The sequence below is a fragment of the Cannabis sativa genome, chromosome 8 (genome assembly GCF_029168945.1).
Source record: "Cannabis sativa cultivar Pink pepper isolate KNU-18-1 chromosome 8, ASM2916894v1, whole genome shotgun sequence".
In the NCBI taxonomy this organism is placed as follows: Eukaryota; Viridiplantae; Streptophyta; class Magnoliopsida; order Rosales; family Cannabaceae; genus Cannabis; species Cannabis sativa.
Window position 1 is genome coordinate 49941279 of NC_083608.1, and position 19551 is coordinate 49960829.

The 19551-nt window shown below is 34.9% G+C and overlaps 3 protein-coding genes across 4 annotated transcripts; 1 reads left to right on the forward strand and 2 right to left on the reverse strand.

Annotated features, from left to right (window-relative positions):
- Window positions 1-596: 596 nt before the first annotated feature.
- Window positions 597-3227, reverse strand: LOC115700505 (probable protein phosphatase 2C 38). 2 transcript variants are annotated; one of them, XM_030628049.2, is made up of 5 exons: window positions 2741-3227; window positions 1900-2449; window positions 1424-1806; window positions 1092-1328; window positions 597-992 (listed from the first exon to the last, which is right to left on the reverse strand). In XM_030628049.2, the coding sequence occupies exons 2-5, from the start codon at window positions 2228-2230 to the stop codon at window positions 786-788; spliced, it is 1158 nt and encodes a 385-aa protein (XP_030483909.1). In that variant the 5' UTR covers window positions 2231-2449; window positions 2741-3227; the 3' UTR covers window positions 597-785. The 2 variants fall into 2 exon arrangements, with proteins under 2 accessions (XP_030483909.1, XP_030483910.1); XM_030628050.2 differs by having other exon boundaries at window positions 1424-1791; window positions 2741-3187.
- A 7428-nt stretch (window positions 3228-10655) lies between these two features.
- LOC115725716 (uncharacterized) lies at window positions 10656-12674 on the reverse strand. Its single transcript, XM_030655313.2, has 2 exons — window positions 11160-12674; window positions 10656-10857 (listed from the first exon to the last, which is right to left on the reverse strand). The coding sequence occupies exons 1-2, from the start codon at window positions 12454-12456 to the stop codon at window positions 10823-10825; spliced, it is 1332 nt and encodes a 443-aa protein (XP_030511173.2). The 5' UTR covers window positions 12457-12674; the 3' UTR covers window positions 10656-10822.
- A 1852-nt stretch (window positions 12675-14526) lies between these two features.
- LOC115698867 (cystathionine gamma-synthase 1, chloroplastic) lies at window positions 14527-17823 on the forward strand. Its single transcript, XM_030626074.2, has 11 exons — window positions 14527-15276; window positions 15387-15490; window positions 15682-15755; window positions 15865-16033; window positions 16115-16174; window positions 16269-16472; window positions 16568-16654; window positions 16846-16953; window positions 17061-17156; window positions 17278-17396; window positions 17501-17823. Exons 1-11 carry the CDS (start codon window positions 14796-14798, stop codon window positions 17622-17624), a joined length of 1626 nt encoding a protein of 541 aa, XP_030481934.1. The 5' UTR covers window positions 14527-14795; the 3' UTR covers window positions 17625-17823.
- Window positions 17824-19551: the final 1728 nt, after the last annotated feature.

Consider the following 19551-nt stretch of genomic DNA (forward strand, 5'->3'; position numbering starts at 1 on the left):
TTTTCATTTTTTTTTAAAACATTATACCAATTTTGCCCCTGTCACTTCAAGATACTCTTAATGTGACTCTCTTATGTCAGGGTATTTTGGGTACAATACATATAAAAAGAGGTATGTTTTAATTAAATATAAAATTAGAGGTAAATTTGATTAATTGATTAATAAAAGTGATATTTTTCAACTTACCCATATTTATAATTTATTGAGGGGCTAAATAAGAAATATTTCAAATTAATAACCAGATTATAAATAGGTAGTGGTCCCAAGAAACAAGAGCCAAATTTTTATTGAAAATTAGAAAACCCTAAGTCTTATTTTCTTGAAAGATCATTACCTAAAATCACCACAAAGATTACCTCTACAAGATGAATTAAGATTATCGCTATCTATGAATTAAGATTATCACTATCTATGGATTAAGGTACGTTTTCTCTATTTGACTTCTTCTGTTTGAATCAACAAATGTATTATTTAAATCTATGGTTATAGACTTATAATTATATGTAATATGGTTATCTATAAAATTGAATATTATTAATGCATATATTAACCTAACTTTTGTATAATAATATATAATGAAGTAAACACAAAGGAGCGAAGATAAATTCAATGATAGATTTATGTGGTGGTAATCACCATAATGTCTTGTTTTCACAAGATGCAGAAACAAATTAAAAAATCATGGCTATACATTTAAAAGATCAAAGAAAAACAAATAATAAAAAAGAAAAGAAATATTCCTGTAAAATTGTCTTTGATTTGATACAAGATGATGAATGATTGTTTCAGCCACCAGCTTTTACTGAGATTAAAGGTCCACGCCAGACGCTGCGACTAACCAGATGCGAATCAAGAAACAACACTATTACAGTAATGTCGTCGTGAAAATGTCTCCTCACCCCTCTGTCAATCTTCTTCAAGTCCGAGTATCTCATTTCTCGTTTCTTAGCTGCTTCCCGAAGGGCGGTTTTAATGAGTTTCTTTGCAATGCCCTGCATAGTTTGTGTGAAGTTTCAAACATAATTCATGTGAAAATATGGATATCTAGAAAAAAACATAATAAATCGACGAAAGGGATTGATTGCTCATACATTTCGCGGACAACTATGGACAATGTCAACTGCCTCTTGATTGCTCAAGTGCTCCCATAGACCATCTGAAGCAAATATAAGAAACTTGTCTTCAGGGAAAAGCTTTTGCACTGATATTGCCGGTTCAGCTTGAAGGATTGGCTTGTGGAATGTTTCGGACAGTCTAAACTTTGACAGTAGAGGTTCTCTATTGAACTCTGCTTTTTTCAGATATGCATCACCAATGGATCTTGAAATCTGCAAATATAAAATCAAGCTAAGGTGTCATCTTTGTCAAGGGGGCTTAAGCAATGCATATCGAATAAAGCAAGGCTTGCACATATCGAATTTACCTGAATTATACCCTTCACTCGCCAAACCTTGTGCTTCAAAACCACAATCTGCGGATCATTGGGATGCAACAAATGCAATTCATCTCTCACAGATTCATAACTTGCATTGTGCTCAACTGAAAGCTGAATAGCTTTGACTTGCTTAACAGCTTTTTCTAGTTTTCCTAACACCACTCTGGAATCTCCTGCATTTGCAATGTATAGCTTCCCACTACATATTATGCCTACCAAACAACATGAGCCAACAGAAGCAAGCAGTGGTTTGATTTGCCACTGCTTCTTAACTAGAGAGAGAAAATCCTCTTCAGTTGCCAAAAATGCTTTGCTAATAACATCAGCAGACATTCCTTGATTCTCTGATGTGAATTCTGCACCATGAATAGCTGTGAAGTCAGTAAAAATATGAATTAGGTATCTAAATAAGAGAGAACCAAAACATGAGAGAAACTAACAGTGTGTGATACAAAAGAACATACTTTTGATATGTTTAAACAGGTGTTCATTTACAAACCGAGACGCTTCAGGACCACCATGCCCATCATAAATTCCAACAAATGTTCCTTGAGGGCCAGACTCGAACGAGCTCATCGGTCCTGATTCAAGTTGGCTTTGATCCTCCAACAAATTATTTGCTTGAACCACTGCCATTGAGAAGTCTCCATTAACATGTCGTCCTGAGTCTTTATACCATAGTAAACCATCAACCCTGCCATTTGCATCTCCGGCTTTACCTGAACTATCTCTATCCCCTTCAACCGAAGGTTTAAAACAGGGTGACACAATCTTCAATATTGTAGCAGATATCATCCCTTACATATTCTCACTCAACCAAATGAACCAGCAATGGGATTATTCAAACATAAACAATCTAATATATCTAAACTTATCTTTCGCTCTAATTTCTTCACAAGTGGGAAAACTGGTTCACAAGTTTGAGGAATCAAATACTCATTGACAATGAATGCAGACACCATTAATTTGCAAGGGTGTAAGACATTAAACACTTCAATTAATATATAATGAAGCCTGCAAATAAATTTAGAATAAAATCAAAATCCACCCAATAAGAACTTGTGCTAAAAATAGAAAATTAAAACAATTAAAATCGATATACAAGTTTAGATCATTAATTATAATTAAACACAAAATCCATATAAGCACAAACACTTAATTTGATAAATATGTGACAACATCAAAGTTCAAAGCTTTAGCAATCCAAATATTTGGATGTCTAAATCTAAATCCTAATTGAATCAGCAGCATCAAAATATACATTTCCCTAATTAAATAATCCCAAAACTGGAACATTCATCATACCTCAAATCCAAAAGCGAAAAAGGAAATCCCTATTCCTTGAAATTGAAATTCCGACTGCGATCTCAGATGAAGGATAAGACAAAACGAAACCAAACCAAAACAAAGACAGGGAATTTATAGAGACGATAACAATAGCAACAACAGCAAAGCCCTCGGTTCAAAATCCATTGGAGGAGAGAGAGAGAGAGAGACGGACAGAGAAGAGGGCTTTGGCTTAGGTAAAGGTTGGATTTTTATTTTTGGAGGAAAGCTTAGGTTGGATTTTCGGTTCTGGGGTTTTCTAATATATATATGAGGGGTGTGAGGTGTTGACTTTGACCTTCAACAAACCACCATTTTAGGCAAAATTTTCTCATCTTCTTCTTTTCACCTTAATATAGTATTACGAAGCTTCCTTCCATTCTTCTCTTCTTCAAATATACAGAACAACTATTTTTCTTTTAAAGGGAACTAATTAAAATTATTTTCAATAGCATTTTTTTTTAATAGAATGAAATTTTCATTAGCCATTTGCCAATCATAGTAGGGAAATTTGATTTTCTATGCTTAGAAAATCAAAAAATTTGATTTATAAACCAATAATTAAAACCCTAAAAAAACTATACTTTTTTTTTCAAAACCCCAAAAATACCCCCAAACTAAAACTATCTCTCTTTCTCTCTCTATCTAGCTTGGCCCCAATAATCCCACACCCCAGTCCGATGGTCGGACCATGGGTCCGATGGGGTCCGACCAATCGACCCATCGGACCCCAAGGTCCGACCATCGCACCTCTCTCTTCCCCTCTCTCTCAAATCGCAGAAAAAAAAAAAAAAAAAAAAAAAAAAAATTAAAGTCCTGGTCGGACCTTCGGTCCGATGGGTCCGACCATCGGACCCATCGGACCCGAAGGTCCGACCATCTGACCCTTTCTTCCTCTCTCTCCAAAATCGCAAAAAAAAAAAAAAAAAAAAAAAAAAAAAATTTCAAAGGTCCGATGGCCTGACTCGGGGGTCCGATGGGTCCGACCATCGGACCCCCAAGGTCCGACCATCGGACCCCCAAGGTCCGACCATCGGACCTTTGTCTTCTTCCCTCTCTCAAATCGCAGGAAAAAAAAAAAAAAGTTTCAGAATTTTTTTGTTTTTCTTCAGATTTCAGAGAGGGTCGGAGGTGGTGGAGGTGTGGGTTCGGTTGGCTCTCCGTCGGCGTCTCGGTCGGAGGTGGCATTCGCCGTTCTGCGATGGTTGGTTTTGGGTGGAAGGGAGGTGGATCGGCAGTGTGTTTTGGTGGGTTTGATTTGAGAGAGAAAGGAGGAAGAGAGAGAAATGGTTGAGAATAATGAGGGGGGTATTTTGGGATTTAGGTAAAAGTAGTCCTATTTTTTAAAGAGTTATAAGTATTAGTTTAGATAATTAATTTAGGTATAAAAAATGCATAGAAACTCAAATTTCCCTCATAGTATTACGAAGCTTCCTATCATTTTTTACTTTCGAGTTTTAGTAATTGGATAAATATTATAAAGTATTTTTACAATGTATTTTTTTAAAAATAAATATATCCATGTACTCATATTTATTTTGTAAAATTTGCTTTTATTTTTGTTATATGTTATAGTTGTTTAAGACATCTTGTAAAATTTTAAGAAAGTCAGAATAATTTATAATATAAAAAGTAATGTTTAAACTAACTATTTCATACGCGTATAAAATAAAAAAGTCACGCGTGTAACTAATAGTTTAAATCTTATTTTAGTGTGTTAAAATTTTCTAAATTTCTCAAAATTTTGCAGGGAGACTTAAATAACTATAATGTACACGACTGTCTATTAGATGTTGAAATAAAATAAAAGTACATCGATGCATCACTTTTAGAAAGCGAATTGTAAAATTTTCAAATAATATAGGGTAGCTACCATTTTGGACCCTGTGTTTTGCAAAATTTACCAATTAGACCCTTTGTTTTGAAAAGCTGTGAACTAGCTCTATCATTTTGGATTTCATAAGCTCTTCAAGAAAGTAGAGAAAATATTATCAAAAATTAGCTTAAAGATCTCAATCCATCATAAAATTGTCTTTTAAGCAAAAACATGCACACTTAGAGAAAACAAATCAAATCTATACAGAACTTTAAGAAATAAATACTAATTCATCTAATAATTAACTAGGAATGAGTGTACAAATGTATGCTCATCATCTCTATGACATGGTTTGAGTGTTTTATTATTGTTTGTGTGACATAGTTTTGTTTTGTTGTTAGTTCTTCTTTGTTATTTAATGGGTCGCCATCAAATCACTACTAATGGCTAAGAATAACAAGTTCTCTATGACTGAAGGAGTTGTTAATAGTGCATTTACGCACCTTGCACAATAGTTAAATTTTCAAACTATGAGGTTGAATGAACCTGCTGCAACAGTTTCTACTATTGTCTTTCTCCTTCTCCTTCTTCTTCTTCCTTTTATTTCTTTTTTTTGAATTTATTATTCTTTAGTTCTTCTTCCCCTCGATTTTCGGTCGACATGTGCAGCAAAAGCTCTGGGACGCTGGTGCTTGAGAATGGTAAAAAAAAAATGTTTTTTTTCAAAAAAAAAAAAAGTGCCCCAACCCAGCCAAAAAACTTGGCCCTAACCCACCTGGATCCCATCCTAACCTGCATTTGCCCACCCAAACCCGAAACCTAAAAACCGTTTTCTCACGTGGACGAGTTCTGTACACATAATCCACACACCCGAAACCCAAACTAGAAAAACTCGAAACCCATAAAACCCACCTAATGAGCACCCCTAATTATTACTCATTTTAAATAAAATAAAATAATAGAACTAATTATTAGAAAAAAAAAAGCATTTTTATTGGGCACATGTGGTGCCCAACACCTTCTATAGGTGGCGTCTTACGATTAGTTAGCGATATTTCTTAATAGTTATTTTCTTAAATTATATTAGATTCGATACTTAATTACATCAATAGCAGTATGTCATTGAGGACGGTGCTAAGCACGACTTTTAACAATTCTTTTAAACAAATAATAATAAAACTAAGATTTGAGTGTGAGTGTACACGTGTTTAAATATTAGTGGATTGCTTTTTGGTAAGCAAATGGGATGAGTGTAACAAACTAGGGCCTAGAACTACTAACAAGGACAACACTCTTCTCTTATTGCATATGTAAAGGCATACAACCAACTCCACTCCTAGACAATGATTTTTTTTTTGTCAACTGGACCATGAAATTGATATAGAAAGAAAGATCTATTGAATAAAGAAACATTGTTCAAATATTATTTGGGTGGCTACAAACAAATTTATGTTCACATACCCATTTAGAGAAGTGGCAGCTTGTGAGCTTTGTCATTGCTAATGGCAACTCATTTGTGATTTTGGCGAATAGTATTGTTTATTGGATCACATCTAGTGTTTTTAAGTTTATTTAGATTCGATCCAATTATATATTGGATGTTAAATTTTACTATCTGATCCGATCCAGTTAATTTTAGTCATCTAATCAATCTAACATTCATTAAATGTTGAATTGGATCGGTTATATTCACTGAATGTATTTCTTATATATTTATTAATTTAATTTGGCTTTACCCAATATTTTATACTTAGTATTTTTTTGGAGCGGATCAGATCTATCCAATATTTTAAGTCTAGTATGTATTAGATTAGACTGGATCCATCCTATCTAAGAAAAAAAGAACAGAATTTTAATGTTAATTTTCATATATACATATAGATGTTATGTAATATAATTACTTATCTAAACTAAATAAAAATACTAATTATTTCGATTGGATGTTGAATGTATTAGATTTTTAGACACTCCATCTACCATTCGATTCGATCCAATTGAATATTTAAAAATAACATCCAATCACAATTAGATATTCAATATTTGGCAGTCGATTATCATTAAATTGGATTAATTTATGCACATGCCTAAGTCTAAAGTGATTTCAAAGTGGTTATAAGTGCTATCAAGAGTATCATCTCAATAAAACTAGATTACTGTTTGTTTGAATTCTTCCAAATTATTGTTGGGATGTAATTTTTGTAAGATATCTCATTCCTTTATTATAATTAAGACTAGATATCACTGATAATATTGATGTCACATCTATTCCGATGAACTTGATTTATAACAACCAATTGGTGTAGTTGTTATTTTAATATATCAAACTTAAATTAAAAAAATAATAAGAAAAATTAGAAAAAAAATAAAAATCTTGTTTGACAAGAATAGGATAATAGGACCACATTGGGTCCCGGGTGCACATAAATCCATATGGTGGAACCACAGTGAAACCCAACCCACATGCCCATCCACTTGCTCAACACACATATATTAATAGTGCTTATTACAATAAGATAAGTATTAAGGAATTATTTAATGTTATGTTATATACTTGTGTTGTCTATATACTTTTATATTTAATTATAACTCATCTATACAAATTCAAAAACATTAAATTACAATTAAAAATAATATAATAATTTTATAAATTAATAATTATCCTTCTTACCAAACAATGAAAGAATTATTACTTTCCTTTTGCTTCTTTATAATTTTTTATCTCATTCTCTTTTCTTCCTACCAAACATAAGAAGAATTAATCCAAAAGCATCCATAAAGGTTGCCTAGACACCAATATAGTGATCAACTCTATTGCTAGCTCTTGGAATTTAAATAACCTTAACACAGTTAAAAACATCTAAGCTACTAATAAGTTATAGAAAAACATTGTAAAATTTTCAGGAAAAAACATTATGAGCACTAACAATCAAAGCAACAACTTGATAATTATGAGAAATAAAGAACTCAAAGAAGGTAGAAGAAGAAAACAGAGTGAATCCTCTGTACTGTATTTTTATTATAGTGAAAAAGTGAGTAATGAAATGATACAACAAGCTATTTATATAGGGTTAGTCTTGAATAGGAAGACTAAATATCAAGAAGCCTAGTGGACAAGTTGTAACAACCTACAACTTGTCTTAACAGAATTATAACCAATAACTAACTAACATCTTAGTCTTAATAGCCCCCTTCAAGATGGATTGTATATATCAGATACACCCATCTTGGATACAATATAATTAAATGATGAGGGGAGAAGAGCTTTGGTGAAGATGTCGGCCAAATTGTTTTTTGATGGGACATGAAGTAACTTGAGTGTTCCTTGCTGAATCTTCTCGCGGATAAAGTGGCAATCAATTTCTACATGTTTGGTGCGTTCATGATAGACCGGGTTTTCGCTGATGTGGATGGCAGCAGTGTTGTCACAGTATAGAGACGCAGGTTTGGTGAGTGATATGCCAAAATCTTTGAGGAGAGCTACAATCCAAGTTACTTCGGAAGTGGCATTGGCCATGGCGCGGTATTCGGCTTCAGCAGATGATCGAGAAACAACTTGTTGTTTTTTTGATTTCCAAGAAACGAGAGCTTGGCCAAGGAAGACACAGTAGCCGGAGATGGATCTACGTGTGTCTTGACATGATCCCCAATCAGCGTCTGCAAAAAAGGAGAGTTGAACATTTGTTGATGATAAGCTAGTTTCAGCAAATGCTGAAACATGTGGGGTGGTGTTTGATGGATAAAAAAGGCCTTGTCCGGGAGTGCGCTTGAGATATTGTAAGATTCGATGGGTAGCGTGTAGATGGGGCACTCGCGGGCATGTTAAGAATTGGCTTAGATGATTAACGGCATAGGAAATATCGGGCCTCGTGATGGTGAGGTATATTAATTTGCCGATTAAGCTTCGATATATAGTAGGGTCGGGAAGGAGGTTCCCTTTGTCTTTGCTGAGTTTAAGGTTTATTTCCATTGGAGTGGAAGCCGGTTTAGCACCAAGATAACCTGTGTCAGCAAGGAGTTGTAAGGTGAACGGTCTTTGGGAAATGGAAATCCCATGTTTTGTTCGCCCAATTTCCAAGCCGAGAAAGAACTTGAGTGGCCCTATATCTTTAAGGGAGAACTTGTTGTCCAAGAATTGTTTGAAATGAGTTATAGCTAGTTTGTTATTGCTAGCTACTATTATGTCATCGACGTAAATTAGGACAGCAAGAGTAAGGGTGGGTGTTTGTTTGATGAATAATGAATTATCTGAAAGGGATTGACGAAATCCTTCAGCTTTTAATGTGGTACTTAGTTTCTCGTACCATTGTCGAGAGGCTTGTTTAAGCCCATATATACTCTTATTGAGTTTGCAAACTGAGTCGGGAGGAGCGTTGTATCCCGGAGGGAGTTTCATGTAGACCTCTTCATGGAGGTCGCCATGTAAGAAAGCGTTATTGATGTCAATTTGGTGGACATCCCAATTATTCATGGCAACTAGTGCAAGGAAAACTTTGAGTGTATTGAACTTAGCCACGGGAGCATAGGTTTGATCATAGTCTATGCCTTGTTTTTGATTGAATCCTTTAGCTACAAGTCGAGCTTTGAAGCGAACAACTTCACCGAATTCATTGTACTTTACTTTGTATACCCATTTGCAACCAATGGCCTTGTGGCCAGGAGGTAACTTGGTGACAGTCCATGTATTATTTTTTTCCAATGCATTGGTTTCAATATCCATTGCTTGAAGCCAATGTTTGAATTGTGAGGCTTCAGAATATGATTTAGGCTCAACATGAGAATAAGCTGCAAGGACAGCAGCTCGAAAGTGAGGGCTGAGCTTAGCATAGGAAATGAATTTATCAATTGGAAAAGCTGTGGAGGTTGTATGACAGATATAATCTGTTAAGTATTTTGGTTTAATCACGGGTCTGCCAGCTTTGGATAGAGGCAAAGATTGTGGAATTGAATTGGTGGTATCAGTTGTGAGAGTAGAAACTGAAGTTGGTGTTGGATTAACACCAGTTTGTGGGGCTGTTTGTGAAAAAAAACCAGGTTGTGAGCTGGTTTTTGGTGATGTTGCTGGGGTGATATCGGCAGCAGGTAGTGGGTTATGGTCCTTGGAGGGGACAAGTGAAATGGGGGGTGATTGATTATCACTTGTGGGAGATATTGGTGTGGGATTGACACCAGAATGTGTTGAGGAATTGTCAACACGATATGGCTGCTGGGAGGTGGCAGCAGCATGATGTTTTTGGACAGGTTCAAACACAGGTTTGATGAATGAATTAAAAAAGGTATTTATCTTGTGAGAAGATGTATGACCGGTGAAGGGAAAGATGTCTTCATGAAATATTACATCGCGAGAGTGGTATATTTGATTTGTTTCAATATCGAGTAATGTGTAGGCTTTCATGCCTTGCGGGTATCCAATAAAGATGGAAGCACGGCTTCTAGGAGAGAATTTATGTCTACTAGAGGGAAGTGTAGATGCATATGCAAGGCAACCAAATGATCGAAGATGGTCATACATGGGGGGTTTATTATGCAAGATCTCATAAGATGTATGGCCTTGAAGTAGTTGTGAGGGGGTCCTATTCATGAGATAGGTGGCAGTATAGATGAGGTAAGGCCAATATGAGAGAGGCAAATTAGATTGAAAACAAAGAGCTCTTGCAATGTTTAAGATGTGTTGGTGTTTTCTTTCCACGACGGAATTTTGTTGTGGTCTTTCAACACATGAATGGTAATGGTGAATGCCTTTAGATGCATAAAAAGATTGCATATTGAACTCTTTAGCATTATCGGATCTAATGGCCTTGATAGGCTTAGAATATTGTGTACATGCCATATTATAGAACATGGGGATGATGGTTTGTACTTCGGCTTTAGTTTTTAACATATAAGTCCATGTGAATCTAGACTTGTCGTCAACAATTGTAAGGAAGTATTTATAACCTTCAATACTTATAATGTTGAAAGGGCCCCAAATATCCATGTGGATAAGATCAAATGTATTTTCAACAAAGTTGTTGTTTGATATAAAAGGAAGCCGTTTTTGTTTTGCAAGATGGCAAATGTGACAAAAATGGTTCTTAGAGATATGTGAATCAAAACCATGATCTTTATTGAAATTGTTAGAGATGTACATAGAGGGATGACCAAGACGTTTATGCCAATGGTCTCCATTATTTGTAAAAACAGAAATACAAGTAGAACTAGCTAGTGGAAGGGAATCTTGGAGAAGAACAAAGAGTTGTCCAAGCCTCCTAGCTGTCCCAATCACCACACTCGGAGAATGAGCCTGTAGAAGACATAAATCATGGTTGAAAAAAACCATATTAGTGGGATTTTGAAGAAATGTTGGAATGGAAAACAAATTAATGTGAAATGTAGGAACAAATAACACATTATGAATTGTTAATTGTGAGTTTATTTGGACAGTCCCAATTCCTTGAACGGGGATGTGGCTGCCATTTGGAAGTAATACTTTAGATGGAAAAGTATTGTTAGTAAACTTGGAAAAATAAGACTTGGTGGAGCACATGTGATGTGTAGCTCCACTATCAACTATCCAAGATAATTTTTGAACAAAAGAGGTGTTACCAGCCATGTTAGAAGCTGCTGCATTGTTGTTTGGTTCTTCTCGGGTGGAGCCGTGACTGAGCTGCTGGCTGAGGAGGGAAATCAGCTGCTGGCATTGGCTCGAAAGATCAATTTGAGGGTGATTTGGGGCAACATCGGAGGTAGATGAAGCAGCCACATTGTTGGCAGTAGCTTTGGCTTTGTCATTCTTTTTCTTGTCGCCATAGCCGGGTGGAAACCCATGAAGAAAGTAGCATTTGTCCACATAATGCCCTGGTTTTCCACAATTAGTGCAAGAAGGTCGGGGTTTCTTGCCACGAGAGGGATTAGTGGAAGATGATGGTCGAACCGATGAGGCAAGAGAGGAAACATCGGATGAACCAAGTGTTCTTTGCCTTTCTTCTTGAACTATCATGGAGAATACCCTAGAAAGATTAGGGATGGGTTCATTGAGAAGGATTTGAGCCCTAACCGAGGCATATGATTCATTGAGGCCGGTTAGAAATTGTAAAACCTTGTTTTGGTTGTAGTAAGTGAGAAATACCTTCATGGCACCACAAGAACAGGCAGCATTAGGTTGAAATTCTTTTAGCTCATCCCAAATGGATTTGAGCTTTGTGAAGTATGTGGTGACGGATTGGTCACCTTGCTGCAAACGGGTGAGTTGTGTTTGCAGCTGAAAGATTCTAGGGCCATTGCCTTCATTGAATCTTTCTTGAAGGTCATGCCACATTTCTGTAGCAAGATCAAAATACATGATACTTTGTCCTATTTCAGGAGATACAGAGTTCATGAGCCAAGACATTACCATGTTATTACAACGATTCCAAGAGTTAAGAAGGGGGTTACCAGCTGCAGGTCGAGGAAGAGTGCCGTCAATAAAAGCGGATTTGTTCTTGGCTGTGAACGCCATAGTTATAGCCCTTTTCCAAGACTGGTAGTTGGCGCCATTGAGAATGGTAGAGACAAGAACTAGCCCTGGATGATCGGCTGTGCTGAGAAAAAATGGACTGGTAACATCTTCATGAGCTAATCGATCTTGAAGGGATCGACGAACAGGTTGGGAGATGTTGTCATTGGGAGGAGCTGGAGAAGAGTGGACAGGTTCAAGGATTTCTTCCTCATTCTGCGATCTGGATCTGGATCTGGAAGGGGGAATTCGTTGAGAAGCCATGGGGATGCTGGCGAGAGGTGCGGAAGTCGAATCGGGATGAGAAGCCGATTGGGTTTGCTCATTTGCAGGTGGAGGAACACCATCCTGGGAGCGTGTGGAAGGCCTCGCCATGGAAGGATGGTCAAGGTGGTCTGCTGATACCATATGAGAAATAAAGAACTCAAAGAAGGTAGAAGAAGAAAACAGAGTGAATCCTCTGTACTGTATTTTTATTATAGTGAAAAAGTGAGTAATGAAATGATACAACAAGCTATTTATATAGGGTTAGTCTTGAATAGGAAGACTAAATATCAAGAAGCCTAGTGGACAAGTTGTAACAACCTACAACTTGTCTTAACAGAATTATAACCAATAACTAACTAACATCTTAGTCTTAATAATAATCAGTAAAAAAACCAAATGACGAAAGAAGAAAAGTTCCTTTAGTGTTTCTCACTTTTGGATACATTTGTTAGCCTTTATTTTTTCTTCCTCTATTGATTTTTTTCTTGGTCAATAAAGTATTTTATATTGAGTTTGATCTTCACAAGTTTTAGAGGAGGGCCTATATAGTTTATAAAAAAAAAAGTCCTATTTTCAATTAATAAAAATAATAATTAGAAGAGGGTACCCTAGTAATACAATTATGAAGTGATTTGTTAGGTAAATTTATAGAAATGGACCATGGTATTAGAAATAATCAACATAAATTTTTCCACCATTTCTTTTTTAATTTTTTACTAAATAATTAGGGGTATCATCCAATCTAATCTGCACTAAGTGCACATTTCATATTCTTTTAAGAATTTTTTGTAGTAAAACCATCCAAACTCAAATTTTGACGGTAAAATCCTCTAAACTATTGAAATAGTAGTAAATTTAAGATGTCATTCGTTAACTGTCATTATGGATTGCTTATGTGTACACTCTTGTACACATGACACATTTATATTGGTCTACATAATATTATTATTTAAAAATTATTTTTAAAATCACTATAAAATTAAATAAAATTATAAAAATATAAATAAAATATTTAAAAAAAATAAAAAATTATAAATTTTGAAATAATTTATATACTTTTAAAATAATAATATTAGATGTACCAATATAAATTTAACACATGTACAAAAGTGTACACATAAGCAGTCTATATTAGTAATTAATTGTAAAAAATAAATTACACCTTAAATTAATTGTTGGGATGTTATTTTTAATTTTATAAATATAAACTAAAAAATACATATACACACTCCATCATTAAAGATACTCTTATATACATCTCATTTTTATTGTCTTTCTATTTTATTTTTTATGAATGAAAATCAAATAATTTCATTAATTATTAATATTAGATAATAAAATAATTGTCAAACTAACAAGTTCAAACTCCCTATTAGAAATTGGATTAGGTAAAGAGCTAGTAGATCGACTAACCAATTACAATAGAAATTTACAATCATAAATATAAGTCCAAGGGTGATAGCATAGAATTAGAGAGCTTTCTAAGACTTATTTCATCACTAAACAATCATTGTGTACACTAATTTGAGTGTTGGTGAAGATGCCAATTGAAGTATCCAAGTTAGCCCTCTTTGATTCAATTAAGTACCTCTTTCTTTCAAACCAATAGCTTAAGCAAGATGTGGTTTTACACTCCTCACTCTTTCAAACTACATAGGACACACATCACCACCAAGTCCAACTAGTTTAAAGTTAGTGGGCCTAATTTTGTTTTTAAGATAAAGACAAAACTAAACTTAAAATAAAATTAATACTGAATCGACCTCTATTTTATATATTTGTAATGTAGGTTAATTATTGCACTAAAACTAATATTATATCTATAAATATCATATTTTATTACAAATATATATCATAATTAATTAAAATATATATATTATTTTTCTAATTTTTTAGGGGCAACTGTTTTCTCATTTTTACGTGGATCTGCTCTTGGATAAATTGATGCACCATATATCTATTTTTTTATGGTCTTGTGCGTTATACAGAGTTTGTACACGTAATTTTTTTATTTTATACGCGTGTAAAATAAATTATTTAAACAAAATTTAAAATATTTTGAATAACAGAAAAAAAGACAATTTTTTTGGTAGAAGCCAAAACTATAAAAAAATGCATTATACCTTTGGATGAATCCTAAAAGCACCTTATAACTCTCTTTCAAAAGAATAAATAAATAAAAAAAAAAAGCACGTATATCCCTCGTATATATTTTGTGTTACCTCAAAAAAAAAAAAAAAAAAAAAAAGAAAACCCTAGTATATATTTATGTTTTTTTTTTTCTATTATTAATTAATAAACATAAACAGAAAATACAAAAATAGAAAACGACATCGCATAGGGGTTGTTATTATTTAAAAGGAGTGGTTTCTGGCAAAGAACACTGCTTCTTCTTCTTCTTCGTCTTCTCCTCTCTTTGAAATCGCAGAGACCACAAAAAATCTGAGAAGAGAGAGAAAAAATCGTTGAGAACCTCAGCTATGGCGGTCTCCACGTGTCCTAAGGCTTTCTCCTCCTCCTCCTCCTTCGAGTGTCGCTCAGATCCCGACTTCACCGGCTTTCCATGCCATGAAAAACCGGCTTCGGCTCGCTTCCGAATGCGTGTAGACCCATCGGCTTCGGCTCGCGGCTCTCACGGCCTTTCTTCTCTGATCCTAAGGTTTCCTCCTAACTTCGTGCGCCAGCTCAGTACCAAGGCACGGAGGAACTGTAGCAACATCGGCGTTGCTCAGATCGTCGCCGCTTCGTGGTCGAACAACTCCTCTTCCGGTGTTCCGGCGGTGCCGGCGGCTTCTGCTGCCACCACCGCAGCTGTTCCGGTTGCGCCAGTTGAGGAGGGTGCGTCCGGTGATGATGTGGTGGTCCCTGGAAATGGGGGCTTACCACCGGTTGACGAGGGCTTTCCTGCTTTGAAGGAGTCCTCGTTCTTGAGCTCCGATGGGAGTCTCACTATTCATGCTGGTATATATAAATCAAAACTTCAAGTTTTCTGCAATTTTTTCAAAAATTATTATTATGTTTGTTTTTTAGCTTCTGATTATTTTCATATCTATGTTCTTGTAATTTTCAAGGGGAACGATTGGGTCGCGGCATAGTTACTGATGCAATTACTACCCCAGTGGTCAATACTTCTGCTTATTTTTTCAAGAAAACTGCCGACCTCATTGATTTCAAGGTAATCTCTTAAGTTGTGTTTCGATTTTAGGACTGAAATCGTTTTTTGGTTTATTGATAAATTTTCTGAAACCCCATTTTCGTTTGGTTGAAATTTAGTAGCTTATAAGAGAAGAGTAATTAGTGGGCATCTTTCTTTGTTGAATGGATATTTAATGGTTTGGTGGCTTAATGTTCTTAATGCTATGGCAGGAGAAACGAGCTGTAAGTTTTGAATATGGTCGCTATGGAAACCCAACGACGGTTGTGGCTGAGGAGAAGATAAGGTTTGATTATGATACATCTACTTTTTTTGATGCCTTTTCTGATTCCAGTACTTCAATATTTTGGATACTAATTACACTGTGTATTATTGTCTTTATCTTTTTTCATCAGTGCGCTTGAGGGAGCTGAGTCAACCATGATAGTGGCATCTGGGATGTGCGCTAGCACACTCTTGTTTATGGCACTGGTTCCAGCTGGTGGGCATATTGTAACAACCACAGATTGTTATAGGAAGACTAGGATTTTCATTGAGACTATTCTACCCAAGATGGGAATATCGGTACGGGTTATACACGATTTGGAAATGATGAACTATTTGTAGTGGATTTGTTCTTGACTTTTGTTATCAATCAATATGTAGGCTACGGTAATTGATCCTGCAGATGTTGGAGCTTTGGAGGCTGCACTGGATAAGAACAAGGTCAGTAGAAATTGAGTGCTTTCAATTAGTTTTTATGTATTATCCGGGATAATCATGGGGATTTAAAGTGAGTGGCATTTTACGCTTTATGCAGGTTTCTTTGTTCTTCACCGAGTCTCCTACTAATCCATTCCTTAGGTGTGTTGATATTGAGCTCGTGTCTAAGCTATGCCACAGCAAAGGAGCATTGGTTTGTATAGATGGTACTTTTGCCACTCCTATCAACCAGAAGGCACTTGCTCTTGGGGCTGATCTTGTTGTGCACTCTGCTACAAAATATATTGGCGGCCACAATGATGTAAGTCAGTTTGTATTTGTCAACCATGACAGATTAGAGTATGATCATTTGTTGATTATTGAAATGAGTGCTAACAAGCTTGTATCTTATTCCAGGTCCTTGCTGGATGCATTAGTGGTCCTCTTAAGTTGATCTCAGAAATTCGTAATTTGCATCATATCATGGGTGGTGCTCTCAACCCGGTGAGTTCTCTTTATAATATAATGATACCATGTAGTGCTTTATTTCAATATTTGTTTGATGTTTTTGCAGAAGGTTAGGTTACTTGATGAATTTCATGTTCTTTAGGGCTGTTTTCACTTGTCACTGTTTGCAAATGCCCTGAAACTTGTTTTAGGATGAAATTCAATTTAACCTCTACTTTCCTCTGCAGAATGCTGCATACCTAATCATTCGAGGCATGAAGACATTGCATCTTCGTGTACAGCAACAGAATTCGACAGCATCGAGGATGGCCGAAATTTTAGAGGCACATCCTAAGGTACTGGATGCAACAATTTTTGGTTACTTTACATGAATAATACTTAAGTCTTCTTATTCGTTAGTATCACTTATTGTGAATTGATGGTATCACGACATCTATGACAGGTGGCTCATGTCTATTATCCTGGCTTGAAAAGCCATCCTGAGCATGAACTTGCCAAGAGGCAAATGACTGGTTTTGGTGGTGTCGTCAGTTTTGATGTGAGCATTGCTGACTAATTTTCATATATTTAGCTTTCTTTTGTGAGTTTGATAAGAGCTCTATACACCCTCTTATCATTGGTATATTCATTCTGAATCGGTGTATTGCTTGACTATGCAGATTGATGGCGACTTACATACCACCATAAAATTCGTTGATGCACTTAAAATTCCGTACATTGCCCCATCTTTTGGTGGGTGTGAGAGTATTGTGGATCAACCAGCAATTATGTCATACTGGTAAACACCCTTGAACTCTGGATACATTGATTTTAGATAGCTTTTCTAATCATTGCTACTGTGAGGCCTAGGCAGAGTGATAAAATTGCTTTGCTAAATAACAGGGACCTCAGTGAGTCAGAAAGGCTTAAGTATGGTATCAAGGATAACTTGGTGAGGTTTAGTTTTGGAGTCGAAGACTTCGAAGACGTGAAGAAGGACATTCTCCAGGCTTTGGATTGTATATGAACACTTGAAGCCTGATAACACCTGATACTCTTCTCCTCAGGCTCCGGTGATCATGTAAGGGCGCTGTTCGTCTCCATCTACTGTTTTTGTTTCTTCGTATGTTTCGTTCTGCCAGTCTTTTGTCTTTATCTTGTTGCGGATGATGATGATGATGATGTTTCACTCCATGAATAAAAATTGCTCCTTTGATTTTTTTTTTTTTTTTATACTTTTCTGTGATGGTATTTTAATAGTTTTCTAATGAGTATTTAATAGTTGCTTTTATCTTATTTTTATTCAAACTTTTTCTTTATAGGATAGGTTTTGGTGGTGGTCCCTAGATTGATTCCCCCTTTTATTGGTTAAATCACTAAATAAATCTAATCTAGGACCATGGAAATCAGTTCATATATTTGCTTAAATGATTTGTCATAGGATTTTGTTGTGTTTAGATAGATTTTTTTTTTTCTTTAATTGTAGTTTACGCTTTAAGCTAAGGAATTTGTCTAAGTAATGATAAAAGGTTACCAAAAACTATTGTGAAGAGATCAATTCCAGGCCCAGGCCCAGGCCCAGGCCCAGGCCCACCCTATTTCTAACCTATCAGAGCTAGCAACTCAATCGAAAAGTTCTCTTTTTGTTTTGTTTTTCAGGCCCAGGCCCAGGCCCATTCCATTTCTAACCTATCAGAGCTAGCAACTCAATTGAAAGCTCTTTTTGTTTTGTTTGTCTATTCAATTTTGTCTTAAATAGTAGATTTCGGTTATTAAAAAAAGAAGGAAATCTAAGTTATAGCAAAAGCTATGTTTAATCCTCAATAAAAGAAAAGGGAATATTTTTCCTTGTTAATTTTAGAAATTGTTCAACATTTTTTTAAAAATTAATAGATATATATTTTTTTTAAATATAAACTTTGTAGTTTATAATGACTCGTATACATTTCATCTATATGAACTATTTTGCTACAAATTTGAATTGAGTAAAAGCTATAAATTAAACTCTATGACATGATTTGTAAGATTAATTTCAACAAAGATAGAGTTAATGAACCTTAATAGCGATTTTATATTGTGATTGCTTTTTTTTTAATTTTTTTTTCAATGTATTAATTAATTATATCTTTTGCTAATCACTAAGTCAAAGCAAAACTTAACATTATAACACATGCATAAAGAAGAACAACTTTTGTGGTCGGCATAAACAAAGTGTTCAATTTTTGGGGCTTAACATATATAAATAATTGGCTCATTATTTAATTTCTGTAAAATATCTTAATCAGTGGGAAGACTTTGTTATTTATTTATTTATTATTATTATCTTTTTTTTGTCAAAATCACAGGATCAGAATTATAAAAGGCATCCTCATAAAATAGGATTTTTTTCACTCATTTGTACATATTTTCAAAAAAGAAATAAACCAACGTGAACTAAAAATTGGTAAAATAAAACTTTTTTTTTTTTGAAGTCTTTGAAATTAATAATGGTAGACAAAACTAGCATCAAAAGGGGCAATACCCATTGTGACAAAACATGAAAAAAACCTAGTGTTAAAAGACACTACTAAACAAACTGTCAAAATTGGCACATTACTATTCCTAATATGTATAAGGTAAACAATTACTGTGGTACAAAACTAGTCCAAAAACACCACATAAGCCACAAAACTCAAATATATTAAATATAATTAATAAATTATAATAGGATTCATATGTGAAAGGCAAGGTGACATTTTATTTGAAAACATGTTCAAGTATGAGAAGTGATGTTCGTGTTAGTTAAGAGCTGTTAGTTATGTTAATTAGTTGGGTTGGTTTGTATTCATTTTGTACAACGCACTGTAACTAATTTCAGTCAGTCTGTTAAGCTCAGTATTGTAAAGCTACATGTTGTATATAAAAAGAGCAATTGCTCTAATTCAAAAATGAGAATTCATTTACATTCAATAATG